At 41.8% G+C, this 16,388-nt stretch overlaps 1 protein-coding gene across 4 annotated transcripts in view; it reads left to right on the forward strand.

Moving 5' to 3' along the window:
* arhgef28a (Rho guanine nucleotide exchange factor (GEF) 28a) overlaps positions 1-16,388 on the forward strand; it is a 60,146-nt gene that overhangs the window by 21,748 nt on the left and 22,010 nt on the right. The window contains exons 8-23 of one of the 4 annotated variants that reach the window (XM_049559965.1): positions 1,058-1,104; positions 1,298-1,370; positions 5,597-5,712; positions 5,846-6,117; positions 6,200-6,383; positions 6,500-6,611; positions 7,931-8,017; positions 9,880-9,922; positions 12,376-12,477; positions 13,238-13,361; positions 14,476-14,611; positions 14,700-14,755; positions 14,878-14,938; positions 15,062-15,182; positions 15,276-15,391; positions 16,127-16,267. In XM_049559965.1, the coding sequence (XP_049415922.1) occupies positions 1,058-1,104; positions 1,298-1,370; positions 5,597-5,712; positions 5,846-6,117; positions 6,200-6,383; positions 6,500-6,611; positions 7,931-8,017; positions 9,880-9,922; positions 12,376-12,477; positions 13,238-13,361; positions 14,476-14,611; positions 14,700-14,755; positions 14,878-14,938; positions 15,062-15,182; positions 15,276-15,391; positions 16,127-16,267 (1,791 nt within the window). The remainder of the gene's footprint in view (positions 1-1,057; positions 1,105-1,297; positions 1,371-5,596; positions 5,713-5,845; positions 6,118-6,199; positions 6,384-6,499; positions 6,612-7,930; positions 8,018-9,879; positions 9,923-12,375; positions 12,478-13,237; positions 13,362-14,475; positions 14,612-14,699; positions 14,756-14,877; positions 14,939-15,061; positions 15,183-15,275; positions 15,392-16,126; positions 16,268-16,388) is intronic. The other 3 variants (XM_049559967.1, XM_049559966.1, XM_049559968.1) reach the window with 3 other exon arrangements.

Consider the following 16,388-nt stretch of genomic DNA (forward strand, 5'->3'; position numbering starts at 1 on the left):
ACAAACGTCACACACAGAGCCAGACACGCACACACACAGTTACATGAGACTCACAGATGTAGTTGTGTCTAGTGCTGTAATTTTTAGTCGATTAATTAATTTCCCTGTTTTATGACATTATTGATTAAATATGTTTGGATTGTTTTTGCACTGTTGAAGATGTAACCTGTGGCTCTGGGAAATTATGATGGCCATTTTTACTCTTTTCTTACATTTTGGAGATTGAATGATTATTTAATTAAAAGATAATCATTAGTTTTGTCTTCACAGTGGTCTCTGCTTGCACAGACAGCTCTTATTTGCTGTCTGTCTGTGTACTGGCAGCATGCGAGTACAGAAACTTGCAAAACGTGCAAAACGAACCACCACAGATTCAGTTGAGCAAACATTTGTATGGTCAGACATCCATCACTTCAAACCTAAAGAGACTAAGAAAACACTTCCAGCAGAGACCATGAAAGGCACCCTCTCCTTTACACATGTGTTTGCTCTTCCTCAGAGGGTACAGAGAAAACTTAGGGGCCAGATTGTTTTTGTCCCTGAGGTGATGTGCTCAGGCTGGCATGCAGGCACACACAGTAGGAGACCCTTGCAGATTGTCCGTGCTGCGACTACCTGTTTTGTTTTCTGTCCATCTCGCTCACACACACACACACACACACACACACACACACACACACACACACACGCATTTTGTAGCTCTCACTCAACTGTTGGCCACTGTTTTTGGTAACCACAGAGACGGCACATGGCACTATCGACTCATAAAGGGAAGCAGGAAGTGTTCCTCAGTATTGACCTTAACCCTGTCCTGACTTCAGCAGCTGTCCATTAATCCTCTCAAAATAACAACCCAACAGTAGGGAGCATGTGCTCTTCCTCTGGACCTGCCGTTTCACACGAGCACAACATCTCCTTGGTTTGTTTTCCATTCCTGGATAGCAGAGTAACATCCAGAGGGGATGATGTTGTGCCGCCTGCACGGCGCTTGTTGGGAAGGGATGTGTTAGTGTGTCATGTGTCAACTTCTGGCTAAATATTTTTATTTTTTGCACAGGCGTTTGCAAGGAGCAGCGAGTAGAAGAGCATGTGCTGGTGGACAATGTGAGTATACAGGCAGATTTACATGGGACAGAGGTGCGCTGTGTGCTGTAAACGTTTATAGATTTGCTCTCTTAAGTTTGTTACTGGTTCTTGCATGCAACTGTGATTGTATCTGTCTTATTTTCAGGTAAACAGTACATGAATTTTTCCTAAGAGCTGCACTGTCTCTGTGTGATTTTTGGTTTGTTTAAAGGTTTTTGAAGAACAGCTTGTTCTTTCTTTGGATGATGACGACGATGAAGGAGAGTACCCATCCTCATTATCTGGTAATTCTTCTCTGCTGTTCTTTGTTGATTAATCCACCTCAAGGATTTAAGATAAATGAGAGATTTCTTTGGCAAACACAAAAGAAACCAAAACACAGTTTCCATTTTAATGTTATGGCTATAATACTCTAGCATCTGGTTTCAATTGCTCAGTAGCAGAGTTATATCCAGAGGACCTGATGTGCTACTGCTACTCTTCCTGAGAGGAGGGTGTGAGTGTGTCATGGATCAACCTCTGGTTAAATATTTTTATTTTGCACAAGCATTAGAAAGGAGCTCCATGTGGCTTAAATAATGAATGGGTAATTCATAACAAAAACACAACAACATATTTGTGGCTGTACTGAACAGCAGGGTGTGGGAACGATGCATAATAAGCTGACTGAGAAGCCCTGACTAGAAGCCTTTCTCTCATGGCGCTGGTACAATACGCAGAGCTCTGTTTTGAATCACATCATAGGAAATCAATACACTAACTGCTGCACAGACACAGACAGGGATTTACTTCTGTCTGACGCTGATGAGCAGTTTTCTTTGATTAAACTGATGTATTATCCTGCTGGAGTCTGGCTTCAGGCAGTGCAGGTTGGGTCTTCCACAATGACTCAGTCTGAGAGTCCAGGAATCTGCCCTGTCATTGGGACAAAGGCAGGAATGGGGTCAGGCGTGCGTGCCCCACTCAAACTCTGTCTGAGTTGGGAGATGCCCCCCCTCTGGCCTGTCACCCTGCCATCCCCTCCCCCGACTCCCCTGGATGGGACAGTGGAGCTCTGTATTGAATTGAGACGGGAATGTTAACAAGCTCAAATATGGTAGGTTTACAAAAGCTGACATTTTAGGTGAGCTGCATACATTAACCTTGGATTCTCTTTAAACACGAGCGTGCAGACAAGGTTGTATAAGCTGCGCTAGTGCAAACACTCACTGGCTAGTGAAAACTTGGAGGAGGATGCTTAGATATTTCAGGTGTTGCCACGGTTACTGTGAATGCTAATTTCCTGTGTGTTGTTGTGGAAGAATGAAGAGTTTGTTGTAAACTCTAGAGAGCCCATAAACTTTGTGACCATAAACTGAAGTGTGTGTGTGAGTGTGTGTTTATGATGTGAAGTGGTGACAGGGAGCATTGATCCCAATGTTTCCCCCCGAAGCAGGATTGCAGATTCTTCTGTGTTGCTCAAGTCATCAAATTTACTGTTGAGCTGAATATTTTTGTTGTTGATGACAGCGCCTCAAGGTCGCTGCGGTGCAAAGTTGTCATCCAGAATTATTGTTTTTTTCCAGATCTGTTGAAATGATCATAAGGGTTTCTTTGCTTTCACTGACATAACTCACCACTGTCAGTTGTTGTTGGAGCGAGCTGGTGTGACAATTAGTCTACCAGCTGAGACCGGTGTTCCGTCAATCTGTCACCATCCTTAAAATAAAAAAAGAGTAGATTGTAGTGTCTGTGTATAAATCTGTATACACACTAATAGTTTGATTTCAAGCAGAAAGACATAAAGAAAATAGAGAATACAGTGAATGTATATGAGAGGTCTGCCTTGTATGTTTGAACTCCATGCTGCTGTCTTCACTGTGGGAGAGCAGCAGAGAGGAAATGCCTCTGTGATGCCCAGGATTTCCCTCACATTAGTGCAGGCATGGCTGGTCCAGACTTCAAAGTGTGGGTGGAAAGTGCACAAAGAGCTATGAAAATGGCTTCTCATCAAGAGAGGTAATTTTCCACATTGTTGTGGTAGAAATTACAGACAGAAATAATGTACTTTTTACTTCATATATACATTTGATATCTTTACTTACAGATTAAGATTTATATACAAAACATATAATCATCTGTGTTGCATTATTTAGGGGACAGTTCACAGAAAAAATCAAAAATACATATTTTTCTCCCTCCCTGTAGTGCTAGTTATTAATCTAGATTGTTTTGGTGTGAGTTGCTGAGTGTTGGCAATATTGGCCATAGAAATGTCTGCCTTCTCTCTAGTATAATGGAACTAGATGGCACTTGACTGTGATGCTCAAAGAGCCAAAAAATACACTTGAAAAACTCAATAGCAATGTCTCTTTTTGGAAATCATGACCAGTTACTCAAGATAATCCACATACCTTGTTGTGAGCAATTTCATGTATGTCAGTTTCAAGTCACCTTCCACCTGTATCACTGCAGAGAAGGAAGCATGCATTTGCTGCTAGCTCAACAAGCACCACTGAACTAGCTAATGTTAAGCCGAGGAGGGCGCCATTAATGTTGACATCTCACTGGCACAAATGCAAGCCTGTCATCCAGAAATAGATGAGCTGTGGATTTCAGTGCCATCTAGTTCTTTTATATTAGAAAGAGGGCAGACACCTCTATGGCCGATATCTCCAACACTCTACAACTCTCACCAAAACAATCTAGACTGATATATAGCAATACAGGGTAAGAGAAAAAAAACATGTATTCTTGATTTTGGAGTGAACTGTCCCTTTAAAATACCCAACACTACATAAAATGTTGAAATGTTCACCACCTAAGTTTAGCATATTAGCATGCTAACATTAGTTAGCATGGCAGCACGGTGGTGTAGTGGTTAGCACTGTCACTTCACAGCAAGAGGGTTCCTGCTTCAATCCCAGGAGGGAGCCCTTCTGTGCGGAGTTTGCATGTTCTCCTCGTGTCTGCGTGGGTTTTCTCCGGGTACTGTGGCTTCCTCACACGGTGCAAAGACATGCAGGTTAATTGGTGACTCTAAATCGGCCATAGGTGTGAATGTGAGTTTGAATGGTTGTTTGTCTCTATGTGTCAGACCTGCGATAGTCTGGCGACCTGTCCAGGGTGTACCCCGCCTCTCGCCCAATGTCAGCTGGGATAGGCTGCAGCCCCCTTGCAACCCTCAAGAGGATAAGCGGTTACGAAAATGGATGGATAGATAGATGGATGAACATTAGTTAGCGCTACAACAGAAAGTACAGTTGAAGCTAATGGGATTGTCATTCATTTATTCATCTTCTAACCGCTTCATCCTCTTGAGGGTCGCGGGGGGGCTGGAGCCTATCCCAGCTGACATCGTGCAAGAGGCAGGGTACACCCTGGACAGGTCACCAGACTATCACAGGGCTGACACATAGAGACAAACAACCATTCACGCTCACATTCACACCTACGGACAATTTAGAGTCACCAATTAACCTAGTCCCCAATCTGCATGTCTTTGGACTGTGTGAGGAAGCCGGAGTGCCCGGAGAGAACCCACGCTGACACGGGGAGAACATGCAAACTCCGCACAGAAGGGCTCCCACGCCCGGGATCGAACCGGCAACCCTCTTGCTGTGAGGCGACAATGCTAACCATCACACACCATGCCGCCGGGATTGTCATTGTTTTTCAGCAATTTGGTCATATTTTAATGACCTTTGATTTGATGATGGAGCTACTGTATGCATGCCACCCACAGAGCTTCACTTCCAGTGTGTGGCTAAAAGTAAAGAAGATTCTGGATCAAGTAGCATTCAGTAATAATAAATGCTGGCTATAAAGAGTTAAAAACTAACCCAGGTGTTAAAATCGTGGTCTTTTTATTCTATTTCATGAATATCACGAAGAGAGAGGGTGTACATGAATATTACTGAGCAGATGTGGTAAATAAAAGAGAGCATGACTCAAGTCAATAATCCAGTTTTGTTCCGAGAAAGGAGACAGCCTGCCGGTAAGGTTGATATGTGGATTTTTCTGTGAAAACAAACCTTTAAAGGTCAAACAGGGAGTAGGTATGCAGCGTCTCATCACATTTTCCTTTCTTCCCTCTAAGCCTTGACATTTAAATGATGAAAGATCAATAAATTATAGCAAAATGATCCCAAATCAGTAGGAGGAGGCAGGACAGAAGGCTTACTGAAGTAAATAAGACTTAACAGTCCAGTATTATGTTTGGTAATTTATTTTCTCTGCTCTGGCATATCTGCTTGTTGTTGACATGTACATGGTTGTTGATGTGTTTTGGTTGTGTGGTTAGGATATCTGGTTAACTCACACTACTCTTAGAGCTGCTCTCTGTATTCAACAGGACATTTAAATCATTCAGCAGGATAAAAACAAATTCCTAGTAGACATCTTGTACAGTACAATACGCTCCTGTAGAGCAGTTTATCTTTACTGGGAAAAGGGAGGGAGACAAGTAGTCTGTTTGAATTATTGTAAAATATACTGAAGCTATCCTGAGATTGTTCTTTGTTTATTACAGTAAATGGGCATCCCATTCAGTCCAGTGGAGAGGAGAGCAGGTTCACCCAGCGTGCTGCAGACCCTCTGCCCTCTGTGATCAATAGCAGTGATCAGACCATCACACAGTGGACTCAGGTCATACATCAACCCCCCTTCTTTAAGCCCACATTCATCATTTTATCTTTTGTGTTTTGCTGCTTTTTTAATACATTGCTTCTTTTTATTTTTATTTTTTTTTGCAATTTTTCTCCCGTGTTTTTTACCATAGGAAGAAGATACAGATATCAAGTGTAGCGTCAGTGGAGTGACCACGGACAGCACGGGGACAGACAGTGGGTTATGGGACACAGTGGACTCAGAAGATCTCCTGCTGGCCACTGACACTCCTCCACCCTATTCAGAAGATTCCTACCCTCCCTCTCTACCCTGCTCTCCCCCACTCTCCCCCCCTGACCAGGCCCTCGCTAGGCTGAACCGTCCCCTCTCCTCCGAGCCGACCAATCAGAGTGAAAGTCCACCAATGGACACCTGCGACCTCAGGTATTAAACATTGTAGAAAGATTTCTTCAGTAGGCAGTGTTTTCAGGTGACTCTATGTGTAACTGGCCTTTTGTTGCTCCAGTCCCAGTCTAGTGGCTCTGGAAGTAGACAGTGAAGAGGACAGTATCGAGCCAAAGTCTCCGCTCTCTCCGCTCTCGTCAGATGTTGAGAAAAGTGAAGACAAAAGGGAAAGCTTCCGTCCCTCCCCTGACCTCACATGCACTCGCAGCCAGTCTGCCTCCTCAGCATGTGAACCCACCATAAAAGTAAAACAACATCTCAGGCTCTTGCACACTCTCAGCAGATTTTTCCGCTTCTCCTAATATCATGAGTTTGAAGTCTTATGTCTTTGTTTTCAGTTATTATTATTTTCCTTTTCTAGGAACTGGGGGACCAGGGGATTCGACTGCGTTCATATTCTTACTCCTCCCCCAAAATCAGCTTGCGGCCTGCTCGTTTTGCCCGGGACAACCACACGTCAGACATCAGTCCTGGTCAGTAACACCAGGACAGTTTATTCTGTCACATAGTTAGAGATGTAGTCTAACACTTAACTAACAAAGTTTTCATTAACTAACCTCACTTGTTTGGTGCGTCACTAATGGTTGGTGCAAGAGCTCACTTTTTATGTTCCGTTCATTTTAAACCAGCTGTCAACTGTAGATGGTCTCACTACTGATATAAAGTGCAGTCAACTCCCCAAAATGAATGAGCTTAAAGGAACTGCTCATCACAAAATCAAAAATACATATCTTACCTGTAGTGCTATATATTAATCCAGATTGTTTTGGTGTGAGTTGCTATGTGTTGGAAATACTGGCCATAGAGATGTTTGCCTTGTCTCAAATACAATCTGCTTGTGCCTGTGACAGCGCATGATGTAAACATTATTGGCGTTCTCCTTGGCTGAGCAATGTTAGCTAGCTCAGTGGTGCTAGGTGAGCTAATAGTATGCACCCTTCCTTCTGCACAGTGATATGGTAAGCAGGTGAAGTTCAGTAGAAAGAAAATAGTTCCAACATGAAACTGCTCACAACAAGGTCTGTGAAATATCTTGAGCAGCTCTGATTTCTGGAAAGAGATACTGCTGTTGAATTTTTTAAATGTACTTTTTTGGCACTTTGAGCACCACAGGCTGAGTGCCATCTAGTTCCATTATACTGGAAAGAAGGCAGACATCTCCATGACTGATAACTCTAACACTCGGTAACTCACACTAAAACAGTTTAGACTGATAAGAAGCTCTACAGATAAGAGGAAAAATTGTGTATTTTTGATTTTTGGGTGAACTGTCCCTTAAAACAAAGTTTTCAATGTTGGGAAACACGCCTATTTGTATTCTTGCCAAGAATTAGATGAGAGGATCAGTACATCTCTTTCATTTGTCTGTTAGATACGAAGCTGCAGTAGGATGATTGGCTCATCTTAGCATAAAGAGTGGAAACAGGAGGGAACAGCTAACCTGGCTGTATTCAGAGATAACAAAATCCACCTTTGAGCACCTCTGAAGCGCACTAATTAACATGTTATATTTTGTTAAATTATACAAAAAAAACACCAAGGCTAGTTTGGAGCCACAAAAACAATACCTGACAGACATGAGACTCTTGGTAACAAAGCAAGTAAGAATATTTTTCAAAATGTCAAACTATTCCTTTTCAGAAAATGATTGTAGTTATATTCACAATGAGCCGACAACACTGCAATGAATAATGCTTTAAGAACTCTCAGTCTGGAGTTGACTGTACTTGGTGACAGTTTGCACCCTCTATAGTTGATTTGTGAGCAGCCTTCTGTCCACTGTGCCCTGTAGATGCCGTGCTCCACAGTGTCAGCCACAGCCGATCTCTCCTTCAGGCCCTCTCTCTGTCTAAATCTCTGTCTCTTCTCCACCCCGGTAGTAAGTACTGGACACCTGCAGCCGTCACACTGCGCTAAGGCCGAGCATAGCCAGCATGCCGCTGTCAGTGCCAGTGCTTATATGTGTGGGTCTGTGAGTGTAAACGTGTGTGTGCATGTGTGTGTGTGAGTGCGTGAGTCAAGGTTATTGACGGTTATTTTACAGTGATTGATCTGCTGAAAAATAAAAGGTTAAAACATTTGACTTGATTCAAAGATACAAAAATGATTTTAAAGCAGCTATAATCAATACTTTTATATCAACAATGGATCACATGACTAACCCACAGAGAATTCCACTGACAGTGCAGTTCCCCTCAGCTCTACAGAGCTTTGAAGCACATTTAAGCTCATTGTTTTGGTTTTGTGCCCTAGACCTTTACTTCTTTGGTTCATTCAGCCAAATATCAATGCAATGCAATAACAGCCCTCAACAGCAGAGGAATTACAGTGCTTTGATCATGACTTGCTGCTGGTCCTTTTCTTTTCTTTTAAGTGTCAATGTTTTATACATGTACCTTTTTTGCGTGTTTTTTTTAGATCCTGTAAATGTCTTGGATGTGTTTTAAATGTCTTCTCTGTGTGTGTGTGTGTGTGTACACCTGGTGTTGAGCCCTGTCGAAGACAAATTTTCTGTTGCCTTTTGGTTCCAGACAATAAAGTTTTCTATTATTCTATTATTATTCTATTATATTTTCTTCTGGGGTTAGTGGAGACAGAAGCAAAGGTAAAAATGAGAGTGAATATTGGACTTTGATTCATCGAGTGGCCAAAAATATGTCTCCTAATGTTGCTTTGTATCTGCCTTAATGTGTAAGTAAGCAATAAGTAATAAGCAGGCTCACCATTTCAATTTGATAATATGTCACTGTTGTGTTAACAGCATGTTTCAGCTGCTCCCAAGCGACTACAAGTTATTTTAGCGTTTTTAAAAATGACAGTACATGTGAACTTAAACTGGTTTTAATATCATTTCCATCTTAGAAACATGATTAGGAAGTTTTGGTTTTATCCTGTGTGTACAGAGCAGGATTTTCTGTCATGACTGCCAGTTGTTATCTTATTTTAGGGCTATTATCCAACATTATTTGAAAATACAAATGGTGTTCCCTGGTGAACATGACATGAAAATTTGACTCCAACTGCTGTAATCATCTTAAATATAAAATCTGTGACTATTTATGTGTCATAGAGCTTATAGTGAAATACAAAACTGTAGAAAATTAACTACAAGTAAAAACAAGGTTGATTAGAGAGGGGAATTAAAACAATATTTTAAGTAAAAACTAAATTAGAATCATAGAACTGTAATAACCTTGGAGTGTGTTTGCGTGCGTGTGTGTGCGCGTGTGACTTCCTAATCATAACGCAGCCGTATTGTAATCAGAATGGCAGTGGGAGTGCAAGAAGTAATCACATTTGCAGTGATGAAATGAAAAGACAGCTGATTGCCTTGGAGCCTGGTGAGAGATATGAGGTGTCTCTGAGGGGTCAGCACTTTGTGTCTGTCTGTGCTACAGCTTTCATATGTATTGTTCTGTCTTGGTGAAGTGCTTGTGGATCATCTGTTACTTTGCATAACAATTGTGATTTTATTGAGATGCTTTTATACAAGCAGCTCCTCTGGCATGTAAATGAAACATGACAGGCTTTATCAAATGTTCACTCTGTAACAGTAGGAAGTTAGAAGAAAGCTTACTAATTCTGTTCCTCCAGTCATATTGAATGTTGTGTATTCTGCTGCCTGACTTTATCTCAGAGAGGGGTCATCTGGTGCAACATGTGAGTTTTCTGTTATTTAAATGTGTTGTCAGGTTTGTAAACGATTAGATTAACAACATTTTCATGTCTTTATCTCCACAGAGCAAAGAGCCTCCAGTATATCAGAGCAGTCACATGAAAAAAGGTAATTATATTTACTTTTAATTTACTTAATGTCATATTAAGGCTGGAGTAGGCAGGTGTCTGATAAAGTATTAAGATTAAAAGAACAGCAGAATTTGAAAATACACCCTCCTCCCGCAGCTCTGTTTATTGTCTTAAGCGCTTCCCACTAGACAACCACAGGCATATGCATGCGCTTCACACAGTAACCCAGTGTTTCCTATACATCTTATTTCATTGTAGAGCTGCGTGCAGTGCATTCGCTCAGCTCATCCTCGCCCTGCTGAAACGTTCACTTAGAGCCTCTCCTTGGCGTTTGAGCAGCTTTATAAAACTCTTGAACATGTAATGGCTCCTTAATTAGCAAGTTGACTTTACATAGACGCCATAGCTTTTCAATTTCTCTTGACATTGTGTTGTTTGGTTTGTTCACCGCTCCGCGACATGCGCGTTAAGGCCCGAACATACTCGGGCGGAACATACGTGGAACGGATTCCGCCGAGGTCCGCGCGGACTCAAAGCGGACGTCCGCAAGCCCTGTGCGCGCAATGCTCAGATTTTACGACCGTGCGGACTCCGCTCCGCGCCACCAGTGACTGCTCGGCATGTATTTTTCACATCGCGGGGATTTTTCACGGACATTTTTACAGGAAACTACAACGCGGAAGTGCGCTCGACTATGAAAGCCCGAATGACTGCAGACATTCCTCGCGGAGTCCGCTCCGCTTATAGTACGCCCGAGTATGCTTGTGTCGAGCGGGCGGAGGCGTTGATCGTCGATCTGATCGCCCATCGGCAGAACCCTAGAGCAGGTAGCAGCTCAGAGAGCAGGTAGCAGCTCGGACACAGACCTTCGGTCAGAGGCTGTAACGGCTCAAATTTGGCCAGCCCAAACTCCACAGTGCCAGGTGTCAAAGTGGACTGGTGGCCCGGGAGCAGCACCAGATCTAATTTCTGTAATGGCAGCAACAGAAAGTTTAATGATCCAGTGGGGAATTGGAGCCGTCTGGTCCCCTTGGAGCTGGGGTTTAAGCTGGCTGAATGCGTGTTGCTGCAGCTGCTGCAGGGTTCTATCTCCAGAGCTGCTGCCTGCTCTCCTCCCAGTGAGATGGTTTGTAGCGACGGAGAGTGAGGTGGAGGACACACTGATTTGAGGCTCTAGCTTACGTTAGTTTCATACATGTGAACTTGAAGCTGAAGCCATGAGCCTTTGGCTCCAGCTAGCAAAAGGCTAAACTATTAGCAACATTTTGTCACGATTTCTGAAAAGCTTTGCCGATGTTGACACGTGTTTTATTTTGTTTATTGTCAGACTCCATTTTAAAGTCATTTTGATAAGTCCATCTGGCTTTTTTGGGTTGCTTTGCAGTGTAGACAGTCGTTCTCTGCCATTGAATCAGGCTTTTACTGAAGGGACATGCACGTACATCTGCATTTGTAGTACAGTCAATAGGAACTTACTTCTCTGAAATGACCTGTGATTGGCCAAAGTCTCCAGTTACAGTCTAGATTTTCCAAAGCCTAAATAACAGAGCCAAAAGGAGCCACGGAAGTTGTTGTTTTTTTCAGTCCACTTTAATTACAATATGCTAAAAGGTTCTTATGATATTTTGCCCAGTGATGCTAAAATTAAACCGCCTACCTCAGCTTTAAGTCTTTTTTGGATTACATTGTATTCCAGATACCTCTCTTTTCTGTCTGTTAAATTTTAGTGTTCCTCTGTCCTGTCACATTGGCCTCACTCATAGGGGCTTTTGCTCATCATTAAAATGACAGTACGTTTCATCAAATACGTAATCCTCAGCGCCAGGAGCAACATATGTGGGTAATCGTGACAACCAGGTTGCTTGGTGACAGCGGGCACTCTGTGAAGTTTGCTGCCGTCTTTTATGAAGCTCTTTTGTCCTTGTCAAGCAGAGCTGGTGTTTTGATCCTGTCTGGGTTTTTTTTTTCGAGTGACAACAGAGGTAGTGACGTACAGATATCAGTGTGACCCTGAGCTTCTTTCAACTGTGTCTTCTTGCCCCAGATACGACAAGCTGCATCATAGATATAAGTTACAATGCATGAGAAATGCACTGTGTTTTAAAATGCACAGTATAAACGGTACTAAATGATGACAAGTCTACAGTGCTACTTTATGTGGTCTGTGCCTGCTCTAAGAGGGGTGGCGCTGATTATAAAAAGGACATCCTTTACTCTTCCTGTTCCACTCGTCCTATTTTCACTGCCAATGCTAACTGATATTTCCCCTTCCTCTTCATGGATAAATACCCTAATTGAACTGCCAGCATCTCAGTAGCTCCCCCCAGTGGAAGATACTAGACATAATCAGGGTTAAAAGATGGTATCAAAGGCTTTAGCAACCATATTTTTCTTTAATATGTAATTGTGGCATGTCTCCTTGGCCTTTGTGGCCTCTCATTAGTATTAAAATATCAGTGTGTGTCCGTATGTGTGCGCTGTTCCTTACAGGGAGATTAAGTTCCGTAAGAGAGCCCAGTCTGCTGAAGATGAGAGCAGCATGGAGCTGGCAGAGTCCCTCCAACACCTCACTCTGTCTGAGTTCCTCAAAGAGTATGTGGGCGGGTCGACCCCTGTTTGACTGTTCTAGCACCCTTTAACCATCCACTTCAAGTAAACTAACCCTTACCAAAATGTATAGCATGTATGGACCAACTGACAACAAACCACAACCTCCTCACCTCCCCTCTCCTTGTTTCTTCTTCTCTCCCGTTTCATATCCTCTCCTTGTTTCCTCACGTCTCTTGTCTTCTCATCCGCTCTTCTTGTTTCCTAACATCAACACCTTGTCCCTCATTTCCTTCCTCTCCGTGCTCCTAGAAATATAGTTAAGTTGTTGTTGTCTTTTAACAATATACACCCAAAGTCTGTCATGTTGCATGCATCCAGTCCTAACAATTGTACTAATTTAAATTTACTTTCACAGCACAGAGTTGCAGAGAACTAACACAATTTTTTTTCCAGATTTTAGCGACTAACAAGGGTTTGTCATTTCATGGCAGGACATTGCAGTGTGAACTAACCACAACCCACATCATGAGCCCGTTATATACTTGTGTACCATAAGCATATGAAAATATACAGCTGAACATTTCACACTCATATGGACTCTCCACCTGCACCTACACTAACCCATCATACTTGCTTTTGTTGTCCTGTAGACTCAGCAAGAAGAAAATCAGGATGGCGTTACTTTACCAGCTAACATGTCTGCAAACAACAATGATTTGATGATGATGTTTTTTTGGCTGGTGTAAATTAAAGAACACAAATGCAAGATAACAAATTGCACTGACATTTCATTTTCCCTCAGAATTGAAGAGGAGGAGTTGGATAAGTACAACATCCCTACAAAGGTGGAGTCAGAGAAGTACAAAGTCATCCGCACCTTCAGTTTTCTCAAGAGCAGGATGTCCAGTACACGCAACAAGACCAAGGTAAATGGAGACTACAACCACTCCACGCCTCTGCTGTTACACACATCAGAAATTATAACAAGAATAATAACTGAACAAAACCTACAAGCCAGCTAAACATGCTAAAATCCACTCTGATCCTCGTTAATATCTTAAAAGGAAAGTTCCAAAATCAAAAATACAAGTTTTTTTCTTATCTTTACTGCTGTTTATCACTCTAGATTGTTTTGGTGTTAGTTGTCAAGTGTTGGAAATATCAGCTGTAGAGATGTCTGCATTCTCTCCAGTATAACAGAACAAGATAGATCTCAGCCTATGGGGCTCAAAGCGCCCAAAAAATATATTTGAAAAACTCCACAACATTGTCTCTTTCCAGAAATCATGACTCAAAATAATCTACAGACCTTGTTGTGAGCAATTTCATTTAGAAACTATTTTCTTTCTACTGAACTACACCCACTGAACACTCGACAACTCACGCCAAAACAATCTAGACTGATAAATAGCACTACAGGTAAAAGAAAAAAATATGTATTTTTGATTTTGGGGTTAACTGTCTCTTTAAAAATACAAATGATGTTTCCACTGAAGTGTGTGATCAATAGCTGCAGGTGTATGTACTGTCTGATGACATTATTTACTCTGACAGAGGTATGTGTGGAATTGAATGATTGAATTAAAAAACTTCAGTGAAGGCCAGTATCCCAGGTCTAGACCTAGGTGTGGAATATGTGACTCTGTGGGAGACAACCAGGAAATGTTTCTGGGAATAACTCAAGGTCAGAGTGACAGACCAAACAGGGTGTCCAGCCTCTTTCCTTTTAATGATTAATCCCCTGTTGTTGAGTCAGCACAGAGACTGGAAGCCCTCCCCGACCTGCATCTGTTGTTTATGCTAAGCTCCATTTCCTTGTCGGCTGACTTTCTTACGGTTTGGAAACAAGGCGGGGACTCCTGCCAGGCTCATTTATCTACATACATGTGGAAGAGATTACTCTGCAAATTGACGCTCACCCTGGTTTTTAGAAATATCAATTGAGGCCTGCTTGGCTCAGAGGTTTTAGCTGTAGCTGTCACATTTTGTCTCTACATGGAGTCTTTGTTTACTCTCATGTCTCCGGCATGGTTCTCCAAGGGGAAGGGGAAGGACAGAGAGGCCAAGGATAGGCAGCTGAATGGACATCGGTTTAACACAGGGTCCTGTTTGGGCCCCACCATATGTGTGGTGTGTGAGAAACCAGCATCTGGAAAGGACCTGCTGCATTGCGCCAGTAAGTAATGGCGTAATTCCAAGAAGTGTGCATATATTTTTTGCAAAAAATTGACATAAATGAACTTAAAAATATCTTTCTTTCCCAGGTTGCACTACTATCGTCCATAAGGGCTGTAAGGAATCTGTCCCCCCATGTTTGAAGGTGTGCATTGTCTTGAAATAATAGAATAAAAAATTTGTTTAAACTACTCCTCTCCACTGGATCCTGCCCTTGTGTCAATTGTTTATGTGCTGTAACCAGCCTCTGTCATTTGTATTACTTAGAAACTTCAAGATAAGTATGCTGTTACCATGGTGAAGAATAGGACAGCATCCCTCCCACAGAGTGAGTTTACAACACAAGGGTCGACTGTCACCAACAATTTTGCTGTCACATTTCCTGTTTGTAGCATTTTGCCGTGGTTGCACTGCGAATGATTGTTGTTAATTGTCTTTGCTTTTCCCACAGACTTCACAGTGAGAGACAGTCCTACTCAGTGTGTGATCCCCATCTCTAACTCTCTACCTCTTATGAAAGACACTGCGACCCCGCCGTGCCCCCTTTCTGGGACTTTCCCAAATAGTGAGAGGTCATAAAGCCTTATGAATTTCATCATATGAAGATCTGATGTTGTTAAAAAAAATGTAGGTAATAGTGGTTGTCTGTGTTCTCTGTGTAACAGTCGGCTCAGTGAGAGTCCAGAGGCAGAGTCTGATGCCTGGAAGGTTACCAGTCGATCAGAAGAGCTCCTGCCGACTCCAGTGTCGTCAACCTCCACAGAATCATCCTTCGTAGAAGGTGAGAGATAAAAAAGAATTGTTAGTTTTAGTTCTTACAGATTTCCAAATACCTATAAAGTAGCACATAGGTTCCAGTTTTTACTTTAAATGTATGTCCTTGGCACACAAGTGTTGCTGTTGTGTTTCCTGAAATAGTTTAAAAACAAAGTGGCTGCGTCTAAATGGTTATTTTAAAAATGCCATTTCATGCAGATTGTGTTACAGTTTTTTAAAGTCAGGTTTTCATCCATTTTTTTTAATTCTAAAATTATTTTTTAAATTAAAAGCAAGCACTTTTTTTTTTTGAGAAAGATACTGGCATACTGGTGACAAATGTGTGTTTCTTGATCCGCAAACAAAAACAAAGACAAATATGTATCATGATTTTTGAATAATTTAGAATATTAGGAATGTGAGCCATTAGATACCAAAATATTGTAAATGTAAATAAAAATATGTAACTAATTATTGTCTAATCAAATGGGGAAAAACTTTTGTATGCGTCAAGAAAAATGCCTTTCCAACTTTGAAATTCACATGAATGCATTAAAAATAAACTTAGACTATGAAAAAATGGTAATAATAATTTCACAGCAGGTAAATAAATGCAGGTAAATGTATTTATAATATATAATAATAAGAGTTGGATTGTTGTATGCCTGTCTCTTTCCAGTAAATATTGTGAACAGTGGTAAATAAAACAGAATCCTGGCAGTTCAGATTAAAAGTGATTTTGTACCTCATCTGTCTGTAGACTGCGTGGATGGGTGTATCCACAGTGACATCTCGGCTGATGCTGTGGATTACGAGGCTGAGTCGTGGAGTCTTTCTGTGGAGCACAAGTTCTGCAAGAAGCAGGACAAACGAGCTGTCAAGAGGCAGGATGTAATCTACGGTAAGCAGATGTCAGAGTTGTGAAAGAAAACCACTGGAATGTGTCATTTTCTGCCAGTGTCAGTATTTCATATAAAATTGCTGTAATCACACATAATTGTTTAATATAATTGAGTAACAGA

The sequence above is a fragment of the Epinephelus fuscoguttatus genome, linkage group LG18 (genome assembly GCF_011397635.1).
Source record: "Epinephelus fuscoguttatus linkage group LG18, E.fuscoguttatus.final_Chr_v1".
NCBI lineage: Eukaryota > Metazoa > Chordata > Actinopteri > Perciformes > Serranidae > Epinephelus > Epinephelus fuscoguttatus.